The 12,022-nt window shown below is 41.2% G+C and overlaps 1 protein-coding gene across 1 annotated transcript in view; it reads right to left on the bottom strand.

Annotated features, from left to right (window-relative positions):
• LOC104264962 (dynein axonemal heavy chain 5-like) overlaps window positions 1–12,022 on the bottom strand; it is a 183,951-nt gene that overhangs the window by 29,907 nt on the left and 142,022 nt on the right. Inside the window, exons 69-71 of the mRNA XM_059835976.1 lie at window positions 10,465–10,732; window positions 5,122–5,243; window positions 3,533–3,880 (exon numbers count right to left, since the gene is read on the bottom strand). Coding sequence (XP_059691959.1) covers window positions 3,533–3,880; window positions 5,122–5,243; window positions 10,465–10,732 — 738 coding nt within the window. The remainder of the gene's footprint in view (window positions 1–3,532; window positions 3,881–5,121; window positions 5,244–10,464; window positions 10,733–12,022) is intronic.

Genomic DNA, 12,022 nt, shown 5'->3' with positions numbered 1-12,022 from the left:
GTTGAAATTTCATCAAAACAGCAAAGATACAGCAATCAGACTTATTCAGTCTTTCTTTCTTAACCAAAAATGGAAAAGGGAGGAAACAAAGATACACTGTTTTGACTAGCACAATATCCTTTGTGGAATGAAGAAGACTGGGAGATTAAAAGGTTAAAGGTTTCCATGAGCAATTTTGACAGATTTTGGAATGACAGAAGAAAGTCATAGCTTTCTTCCTAATCTGTGAAAATGTGAAGGAGAAAAAGATGTTTGCATTCCTGGACTTGATACTATTTACATAAAAGTCAAAGGTAAAATTCCCCTACATCAAACCATAGATACAGATTTTTTACAGGCATCAAAATACTTTCAAAATACATTGCAGCATTGTGAGATAGGTTCCCAAGTGCTTAGAAAAGCAGATCCATGAAAGTAGCACCTGAAATCTGATAGAGTCAAGGTTCACACACTGACAGGAACCACTCCATGAGCTGGGCTCAGATGGATCCCACTGGTGCATTCTCACGGCTGCATTTACCCTCACTTGGAAAAGGTGCGTCGTTGTCAGCACAAATACCCTTGCATTCTGCTTTCACTACCTTCAGAGATTCAAAACTTTTCAAGTTTATTTTATGACCTTGGAATCTTCTCGCCCTCTTAGCCAGCACATTACCAGCAACAGAAAACCATTTTTTTCTGTTCAGTCCTGTCTATTTAATTTTAATAGAACTTACCTCCAAAGGCATTTATCAAGTTAATAGCAATGAGACAGAAATCCAGAGCATTCACTTCTGTTTCAATTTTAACTAACTTCATCACACGTCCTGTACTAGAAGGAGCAGAAAGTTGCAGTCCTCCAATTAATGTGACCACTGCAGTATACGCACTTTGGGTCATGTAAAAGTGGTTGCAACCAGGAGCTACCCTGCACCGTACCCGATCAATTCATGGCAACATCCAGATCCTTCTGTTGTCAAAATTATAACTTGCAAAATGAGACCATATGGCTTTTTTATTTTCATTATTTCTTAGTTCACGTCTGCTCAATCCCACACAGAATCACAAAATCACAAAACAGTTTAGTTTGGAAGGGACCTCTGAGGGTCTTCTAATCCAAACCACCTGATCAAGCAGGGTCAGCTAGAGCAGGCTGTCCAGCACAGTGTACAGTTGAGATTTTAATATCTACAAAGAGCGAGACTCCACAACCTCTCTGGGCAACCTCTTCCAGTGCTTGACCACCTTCACTGTAAAAAAGTGTTTTCTTGTTGTCAGATGGAATTTCCTGTTGTTTAATTTATGCCCATTGCCTCTTGTCCTTCCACTGGGTACTATCAAAAGGACTCTGGCTCCATATTTAGACCCTCCCAACAGGTATTTATACACATTGATAAGATCCTGCCCGAGCTAAAGAGTCCCAGCTCTCTCAGCCTTTCCTCATATGACAGATGCTCCAGCCCCTTAATCATCTTTATGGCCCTGCTCTGGACTCACTCCAGTAAGTCCATATCTTTCTTGTACTGGGGAGCCCAGAGCTGGACATAGTACTTCAGGTATGGTCTAACCAGGACTCAGTAGAGAGGAAGGATCACCTCCCTCAACCTGCTGGATCACCTACCTCCCTCTTCCTAATGCAGCCTATGATACTGTTGGCCTCTTTGCCTTGAAAGGTGCATTGCTGGTTCATGGTCAGCTAGTTGTCCACCAGGACAACCAGTGGAGGAATTTGCATTTCCCTTTGTTGAACTTCATGAGATTCCCCTCTGCCCAGTTCTCCAGCCTGCCCAGATGTCTCTGGATAGCAGCACAACAATCTGGTCTATCAGCCACTCCTTCCAGTTTTGTATCTTCTGTGAACTTGTTGAAGGTGCACTCTGCCCCATCATCCAGGTCATTAACAAAGCTGTTAAACAGCATTGGCCCCAGCATTGACCCCTAGCATACAGCACTAGTGACCTGTCTCCAACTAGACTTTGTGCCACTGATCACAACCCTCTGGGACCAGTTATTCAGCCAGTTTTCAAACCACCTCACAGCACACTTATCTAACCCATACTTTGTCAGGTTTTCTATGAAGATGTTATGGGAGGTAGTGTCAAAAGGCCTTACTAAAGTTGAGGTAAAAAATATCCACTGCTCTCCCCTCATCCACCAAGCTGGTCACCTCATTGTAGAAGGCTGACAGGTTGATTAAGCATGATTTCTTCTTCACAAATCCATGCTGGCTACTTTCAATCACCTGCTTGTCCTTCATATGTTTGGAAATGCTTTGCAAGAGGATTTTCTCCAGCACCTTCCCAGGGACTGAGGTGAGGCTGACCAGCCTGTAGTTCCCCAGACGTTTTTTCTTCCGTTCTCAAAGACTGGAGTGATATTTGCTATCTTCCATTCTTCAGGAACCTCTTTCAATCACCATGACCATTTAAAAGTAATCTCAAGCGACCTGACAATGACATCAGCCAGCTCCCTCAGCACTCATGGGTGCAGCCTATAAGGTACCATGAACTTACATATGTTCAGTTTGTTTAAATGCTCCCTAACCTGGCCCTCTCCCACGATGGGTAAGTTCCTTGTTCTAGATTTTTCTTCTCAGGGGCCTGGGATTCCTGGAGGCCAGTTTTACTGGTAAAGACTAAGGCAAAGAAGGCATTGAGCCTTTTTCATATAATTTCTCACTGGTTCTCCTGCCCCATTCAGCAATGGACCCACTTTTTCCCTAGTCATCTTTTTGCTGTTTACATACGTCACAGAATCACAGAATCACTAAGGTTGGAAAAGACCTGTAAGATCATCAAGTCCAACCATCAACTAACACCACCATGCCCATTAAACCCTGTCCCACAATGCCTCGTCCACCCGTTCCTAACATCTTGTTCCTTCATTCAGGCCTCCTGCTGCCTTTGATTTCCTACTTGTTAGGGTGGATCTTTCTTCAGCTTAGAGGAGGTGATCCCTGAATATAAACCAGTTCTCCCGGACCCCTGCTCTCTCCAGAGCCATATCACATGGGATTCTTCCAAGCCTGGAAGAAACCGCTGCAGAAGTTGAAGTCTGTTCTCCTGAAATCCAGGGCTGTGGTCCTGCTTTTTGTCCTACTCCCTCCTCTTAGGATCCTGAACTCCACCATTGGTCACTGCAGTCAAGGCTGCCTCCGGATTTCACATCCCTGAACTGTTCTTCCTTGCCCATAAGTACCAGGTCCAGCCAAGTGCCTTTCTTTGTTGGCTCCTCAGTTACCTGTGCCAGGAAGTTGTCATTAATGCACTCAAGAAATCTCCTAGACTGCTTGAACCCAGCTGCATCATCCTTCCAGCAGATAATTAGGGTCATTAAAGTCCTCCATGAGGACCAAGGCCTGTGAATGTGAGACTTCTTCCAATTCTTTGAAGAGGGCCTCATCTACCTCTTCCTGGTCAGCAGATCTACACTAGATGCCCACTATAATGGTCTGTCTGCTAATCTTGAGCTACGCATTCATGGCTCTGGAAAATATACCTGATTAAATTAGTTATCTGACAAAAACTCCCTTTAATATATTGAAATATTTTACCTCAGGTGTATCAATCACTGGCAATTGCTCTATGTACTGGAGATAGTCTTCAACTGTTTTCCCTTTTGGAATAACATAATCTTTGTAGAAACAAAATTTTTCACTAAACATATGCTCTCCAAACCACACTCTTGCATATGTATTCAGCAGTGCTTTGTCAAGGTCATCAGTTACACGGCCGCCATACTGTACTTCTCCAAGCATATAGCGAACACAGCTCCAGTTCACTCCACGCTTAATGTCCATATCATCCAAATGATTCTGAACAAATTGCACACTGGCTGCAAAGTCTGCCTGATTAAATTCATAAGGAATATTCCAGCCCAATGGACCAAACTTCCGTCTTTCCTGTAAAATAGATAGCGTTAAAGGTAAAAGGCTGATTGATAGTAATTGTGAAGAAAACATTAAGTGCAGAATACATGAAATATGCCAAGAAAGGAGTAGTCCAGCTGGGGCTGTATTTCACAAGCTTTAAAAAATTATTCTTCTCTTAACACACACACACACACACACAGACAAGGCCAAATGCTTGATTAATTATCTAGTAGTTAAATATCTTTTCATTTATCATCATCAGTAGAGATACGAAAAAAGAATAGGAATATTAACATTTTCACAAAGAAAAAATCCTCTTTTTTAAGTGCAGCAAATCTGTGAGTCTAGAACTATAGTTTTTGAATTTCAAAAATGAAGCTACTGTTTTAGGAAAGGATGTCCAAACTCATCAGCCATGATCATTGTCTGTAGTCCTCCTACAGACTAGGTATATTCGTACCACTGATGTCTCTGCATGGTGCAGATGCAAGTGCAAAAGCTGCTTCTTACTGAATTATTTACAGATGCAGCTGGCAGTATGTAGTTGTTAGGGCAATATCTGGTATTTAAACATTCTTAATTTCCACCAAGAAAGAAGCGATGGGCCTAAGACAAGCATACCACAGGTTTCCGATAGACCACAATGTATCAGTGCATGGATGCCATAGTGTTAAATTAACTAGGCACCAAATATAAACTAAGGATACTGCAAAATCTATCAATAGAATGATGAAAAGTTGTGGTTAATCCATAAAGCACTTTCTTTAATGGAACTCCTGAAAGGCAAGACCCAAAGTATCTTCCACCTTCATTTCCTCCTACAGGTTTCAGTGAAGGAAGTATTTATATTCACCCTCTTAGCCCTTCTCATTGTGAAAGCAGCAGCTTTAAGACTATGGTTTTCCAACCCAAGCTGTAAATTTCTTTAATGTGCTTTTATGATTTAAAATGCTAGTAAAAAAACCCAGTTAGTTGAAAGACAGATCACACAGCCATGCCCAAAGGCTTTAACAGAAGAATACGCTAATGGATCATTGGTTGACTGTCCTTTTTTCCTCTGAAATACCTTCCCTGTTGGAGGTACAAGATCAACATGAGCAGACTTCTAAGACAGTTGCAGTAATAGAGGTATGTTGTTTTCTTTCTTATTTTATTTGTATTAATTTACCAACATGGGATTTCCATTTAAACTTGTTTTTCATTTAATAACATGGTGCATTAATAAACAAAACAAGGCTTAAAGACAGAAGAAAAGAAACGTATTTTTAAACCTGAACAGTTGTGTGAAGAAATGCTACAGCATACAGCAATGGTTTCCACTGTGGCATGTTGCTCACTTCTAGATGATCCTGAGTAACAGCTGAGTATGTTCGTTTTAAGCCAGCTTTCACACCTAGAAAATAAGTATGAAAATGTAATATATGAGCAAAAAAATGTATGGAACCCATAAGTCCAACTTCCATTAAGCAGAATTCTCTATTCCAATTTACAGTATCCTCTTATTTATAGCTTCAAATAATCTCTTTGAATCAATTATCTGTTCAGCTGGTCATAGCAGGCAAACTTGAATTACATTTTGTTTCAGGTAGATGAAACACCAAATTAAGTTCAGGAGTCTGGAAGGAATTACAATTAAGTAATCATATTCTAAATGTTACCGGTAACAACTGAAATATAAACATAACTATTCAGCAACTATATGGCAATCAAAAAGACACCTAACGTCATATGAAATATAGCACTGAATATCCAAGTGTTTGTGTTTTGATATTTCCATATAAAATGAGATTTTAGTACTACCGAAGACAATTTTATTTAGAATTCATTCCTATAACAACCTCAAAATTCTGTATGCAGTTTCTCAAACTGGCATACAGGCACCAAGCTGCTGAGACAAGAACCTAAATTCATAGTGGAAATACTAATACCTGGGGAGGTTTGTTTGAGCACTGACATTTCATATCCCAGGAACAGCTTTAGGCAGATGATACTGATACAATCTCAGCTTCCATGGAATACATAAGCCCCACCATTCCCAGATGCTTTCAGGCAGCACTGCTGAAGCATCATCTGCCTTTGGCAGACAATACCAAGCATGAGTTACTGACACCAGGTCCTTTTTATGATATCTTTCACCTAATCAGCTTAACACAAGTCTACAAGGACAGATTTCCAGTGCAGTGAATAGATTTTCCAAGTCATCATACTTCCTGTAACACAATACAAGCCCTTTTGCTTCTTTCCTACTTCACAAAGATCCTGTAGAACAATATTCAAACAAATAGCTTTTCAAAATATTTTAAGGGTATCATAAGAGAGTTCCAAAATCAAGACAAAGTAATCAAACTGAAGTGCCTTATCATGTCATGCTACCAATGTGGCAGGACAGTATCAGAAAACTAAAACTGTTTATATTTCATTCTGACTTAAATTGTTACACCGGACGTATTTCTATTACTAAATGGAAGTTGTAAATTGGCTATAACCTGACTTATAAAATAACCTCTTGGAGCTATAGGGTGTTATCATTTGAATGATAAGAAGGGGTCACAGTACAATAAAAAGATGCTGAGAACTGAATTAAAAGGGTGTCACATAAAATGGCAAAGCAATTTGGCAGAAAATAAACCCCCTTGCGTTCCAGCTTGTCCTCAGATATCAGAGGGGCTGCGGGCGGCTAGGCTTAGATTCTGAATGATGCCCAATCCTCTGTGTTACAAGTCCAGTCGTGTTCAATATATGTATTGAACTCTCATGACTACGGATGCACATGTAACACCATACACTTTCAGTCTAGTTGTGTTGCATGAACTAGCACAGCTACCCTTAAGGAATTTGGTCACATTCAATGAGAACTCTCATGGCTAGATTAATGAATGGTGTAGTTTATTAAAGTAACAGATGCACAAGTTCTTTGGACTGCCAGTGATAGAACTACTGCCCACAAAGCATGTGCACATACCAAGAATATGAGTAATATAGCCTGGCTACAAATGCGTTAAATTACAAAACAACTCTATAGAGATTTCTAAGTCTCCCGGGGAAGCACTCGGTATAACCAAGTGTTCGAATCTTACCTAAAGGCATCCCTATGGGAGGGAAGAGAGGCTCAGCCTGTCGACTGATCCCAGATGTCAGAGCAGGTCTGCGATGGTATCTTCCCTAACATCCCTCCTCTCTTAAGCCTTTTTATACTATTTTTCACTTTACAGGTGGAGCTTGAGTGACTCTAGTCATACATTTCTTTGTTGTAATTGGTGTAAAAGTTTCTTGCTTTGCTTTTAAAGGTATAGACCAAGAAAAATTCAGAGTGCAAGCTCAGTGAGGGGTGGTCACACATTGGAGGCGGATAGCTTTTGGGATGGAGGTGTGTTTTGGTATTATAATGAGATTATAATGAGCAAAGTTCACCCAAGGATAGTATTTTGTCAAAAAGGTGACAGACTGTGGGCCCATTCCCAGGTACTCCACTACACACCATTGTACACACTAAATAGGTTATTGTATCTTTGTACAGTAGCATTGTCTTTGACCAGGTATATATCCTAATTATCAGGGTGAGTCTCCATCTCATTGTTCCATAGTACCTTCCAGTTCCCGTCACATCACAGAGCCTGGCAGCAGTGTCTCCACTCCGCTCCATGCTCTGTGTAGTTTCTCTTAGAGTCAGCACACCAAGTTCCCCTGGTGCTGCCAACATCTAAGGTTGCCTAGGGAGCTTCTGTGGGATGAAACCCTTGCATAACCACCATACTCCACCTTGAGAGTTTCTTCAATGCTGTACCTTTCCTTAAAATACAAATATAGATTTAATTTCTAAGTCACCTCCAGTGATAACTCCACAAAGGGAGAGAGAATAAGAGAAAGAAATAAGAAATTTTTCACAGCAGACAGACAAACTGCTCTTGAGAGTAGAGTATATACACTGAAACAGGAGGTCTTTCACAAGATCAGACATTTTGTATATATCTTACTAATGTTCAAAGGAAGATGAATACTGAAATAAGAGGTTTAAATGGCTGAGGCATTAAATACGACCTTGGATAAAATTTCTCAGCTTCTACTGACTTCATTAACTGAAATCAGTGGCAACACATATATATATAAATGAAGGGCAAGTTAATGCATTACACAGTTAGTTAAAGATGAGGGGGTTAAAAGACAAAATAAGTGTCAGGCTTGAGGATTTCTTTTTGCCATAGTCCAAAATACAAACTAACCTTCCTTCATCATACATAATGAGTAGATATAACGGAGGGTAGTAAGTTGCTTCTATAAACATATAAAGGATGTCTGCAGGTAGCAGCATAGTTTGGGTAAGAGAGAAACATTCAACAGCAGGAGAGCAGCAGGTTAGAGACTACTTGGAAAAGCTGGATGTTTTCATATCACACAGAATAACAACAAATAGTTGAGGTTGGAAGTTACCTCTGGAGGTCATCTTGTGCAACACCCCTTCTCAAAGCAGGGTCAGCTGGAGCTGGTTGCTCAGCACCTTGTCCATGTGGAATTTGAGGACAGTGTCTACAAACTCCTGAATGAGCTGTTCCAGTATTTGACTACCCTCACAGTGGGTTAAGTTTTTTCTAATGCTGAAGTGGAATTTCCTGGATTTCCATTTGTATCCATCACCACACTTTCTGTCAATTGGCACCACTGAGAAAAGTCTTGCTGGTTTTTTTACTCGCTCCCATCACATATTTATATGCATTGATAAGATACCCCTTCTCTCCTCAAAGTTAAACAATCATAGCTCTCTTGGCCTCTCCTCCTGGTAAGCACCTCAGGGTTATTGTAGATGCCAGGTTGACTATAAGCCAAAATTGCACTCTTCTTGCAAATAAGGCAATCCAGATAGTGGGCTACCTTAGAAGAAGCACAGCCAGTAAACTGAATGAAGTTCTTATCACTTTCCACTTAGCACTCATCAGGCTTCCCCTCAGATATATTGTCCACATTTGGCACACAAGGGAGGTGTGGAGAAACTGGATGGGGCAATAAAGGTGGTCAGATACTGAGAGTGCCTGACCTACAAAGGTAGGACAAGAAAGCTGAGTTTGTTTAGTCTGTGGAAGAGGAGGCTGTGGTATGCAAAAACCAGCTTAAACTGTGAATACTGAAAGGCGGCAGATAATTGTGTGCACGTATGAGGGATGGTGGCTGTCCAAAACTGAAATTTTGAACCCTCAAGGACAAACCTGCTGCTTGTTAGCTGTGAATGGTACAGGTTGCAAAAGTGAAACATCCTGAATCCTCCAATTAATACCAAAACATGAGTAAGAACTGCCAATTAAGACGCTGATCACACATTGTGCTTCTGCACATAGACTACTTAGGTTAGGAAAACTGGGGGCTTAGAGGCCCAGAAAGCATGAGATGAACATCCTAGCTTGAGGAAACATCCTGGAAGTGGGGAAAAGATCCTGGAAGTAAGGGACATGCATGGAGGCAAATGCCAGGGAATGCCCAGGGACCTAGGACAGTAATGTCCAAGACTGGTAGCTGTAAGTAGCTGCACAGCATGAAACCAACATGACTTTCTGTCCAACCTTCCTGGACCAGCAGCAATCTCTCCAATGGGAAGGGAAGTCATGATAAAATGAATGCAATACAGGACGCTGGTGAGGGGTCTGGAACACAAGTCTTATGAGCAGCGGCTGAGGGAGCTGGCGTTGTTTAGCCTGGAGAAGAGGAAGCTGAGGGGAGACCTTATCGCTCTCTACAACTACCTGAAAGGAGGTTGCAGAGAGGTGGGTGTTGGTCTCTTCTCCCAAGTGACTAGTGACAGGACTAGAGGAAATGGCTTGATGGGCATGGTGCTGTGTGGTGTTGGGTGGGTTGGTTTTTGGTGTGTTGTGGTTTGTTTTTTGGGGTTTTTTTGTGGTTTGTTTTTTTTTTTTTTTAGGTTGGACTTGATGATCTTACAGGTCTTTTCCAACCTTAGTGATTCTGTGATTCTGTGTGTGAGGCTGGGAGCATGAGAGAGTGAGTGTGTAAAATAAGCAAGTAGCATACAAGCCCTCATCTCATCAGTTCTTAAGTAAACCCCAGTATTCAGATCCACTATGGGTTGTTATTAACTGTCTTGCCTGTGACAGAGATTAAGGGGTGATTCAGTAGCAGCTCACAAATACTTGAAGGGCAATTACAGGTCAGTCTTCTGTCAGCAGTGCCAGATGACATAACAAGAAGCAACAGCCACAGCTACATACTGCAGCTTGGGAGGTTGCAGTTGGGTGTTAAGAAGAGTCCTTCCTTTTCCTTACCCAGTAGAGCACAGGATCGGTCCCCCTCTGCATCCTTGGGTAGGGTCAACAGGACAGAAAGAAAAGAGTGATGAGGTGTACTACGCTTAAGAAAGGACCACTGGCCTGACATTCTCCACAGGTTCTACACAAACAACAAAATCACTATCAATTTCTGTTACAAAACCAAACAATATCCGTTTTCTCCCCAAGAGTCATGCTTTACACATCACAAGACTGACTTACACAGTGCTGTATTTAGCTAATGAAACAACGGAGAATAAAAACTAAAACACTGCACAGAGCATAGTGATACAGAACAGGGGGGAAAAGCAAGCCCCAACAGTCAAAAAAAGCATGGTTTCCTACCTTGAGGGGGTTCATTAGTAAATTTGATAGAGGACTGTAAAAGATTAATAGGAAACTCTGGGTGTGCCTCTGTAGTGATCCATGTCCTGAAACTTTCACTCATAGATTCTGTTGTTGAGATGGTGTCCATTAATTCACTAAGAAATTCCAAGCCAAGGTGGCAGTTCTGTAGAAGGAGCCATCCTCCATCTTGCATGGACTGATTTAACAGGCGCCTTGCATGGACTTCCTGGCCCTGACCCATTGAAATGGCACGACAGGGAATATTCTGGAAGAAAAAAAGAAAGTTTCTTTTCTATATAGTTCTTTAGAATGATTATAAATACGATGTATTGCTTCTGTAGGTCCATGTGTAGTGACATTGTGCCACAAAGAAAACCGCTAATATCAATGGAGAGTGATTATATTAGAACAGAGTAAGCAAAAAAGCAAAACCCTCCAAGTTGCTCTTACCTTCCACCTGCTGAAAGAAAACTGCACCCACTGGACATAATCTTTTTTTGCAGGTCTGACAAAGTCAATGGGATAAGACAACTGAAACATTTTCCCTTCCTTTTCCCCACTTCCCCAAATAAAGCAGGACATACACACAGCAACATAGCTGCCTGACTATTCTTTTTCCTATGATGTGGACTATCTTGAGATGGACAGATATTAAGGCTCCACATAATAATTAATGCAAAGAGTAACACCAACAATTTTGGTGTCTTTTTACTGTCTGAACATATTTACTTCATCTAACAGAGAACTGTCAAGGAAGAAGGCAGGACAGGAAAGATCAGTTTACATTAAGTCATTCCTTAGCAAACATCCTGTATTGTTAATTGGCAGTTGTGGAGCCACTGATTCAGAGGATTCTAGTTTGGTGAAAACTAGCTCTAGCTAGTTTTCTAGCTGTTAGGTTTCTGGATTCAGAAGAGACAAAGCTCATAAATGCAAACACAAGAATTCTGGAAATTTATGGATTCTTTCCTCCAGAGACCATGGGAGAAGAAAGCCAGTTGTTCAGAAAAACAGATGATACAAGCTCTCACAAGAGGATCTGAAAAAAACAAACTGACTAGGTTGCAATCAGGACCATACAAGTCTGTAAGTAACATGCAGGCAGACCCCCTCTTGCTTATTGTTCTTACTACCCTTGTTCTTGTTAACCAGGTAGTCCCCTGGCTTAGGCTGGCTGCCTGACTCCTGCCAGAGAAAACCACAAATATCAAACCCAGTCGAGCTTATTATTCTATATACATGTTGAGTGCAAGGGAATTGATTAAAAGACTTAGTTTCATGGACAGTTTCATGTTCAAGACCTGCATCTGAGTATCCCTCATGCTGTGAGCAATGAGCTGCATAAAGACTTATCAATTTGGGCCTATCTTCAGCTGGCTGAGAGCTACAAAGGTTAATCTTAAGCTTTGCTGCTACTGGGACTCTCTCACTGTGAAACAAAAAAGAAGGAAGTCATCCAGTCCTAAACAGCGTGGATAAGGCTGCTCTACTTTCACGGGAGAAAAAGGTTAAGCATATGGACACAAGTTGCGCTGGGTCATTTGGCCTTAGGGTC

The sequence above is a fragment of the Gavia stellata genome, chromosome 3, assembly GCF_030936135.1.
Source record: "Gavia stellata isolate bGavSte3 chromosome 3, bGavSte3.hap2, whole genome shotgun sequence".
NCBI lineage: Eukaryota > Metazoa > Chordata > Aves > Gaviiformes > Gaviidae > Gavia > Gavia stellata.
Note: the sequence above shows the minus strand (reverse complement) of the source record. Positions and strands in the feature narration are given on the sequence as shown.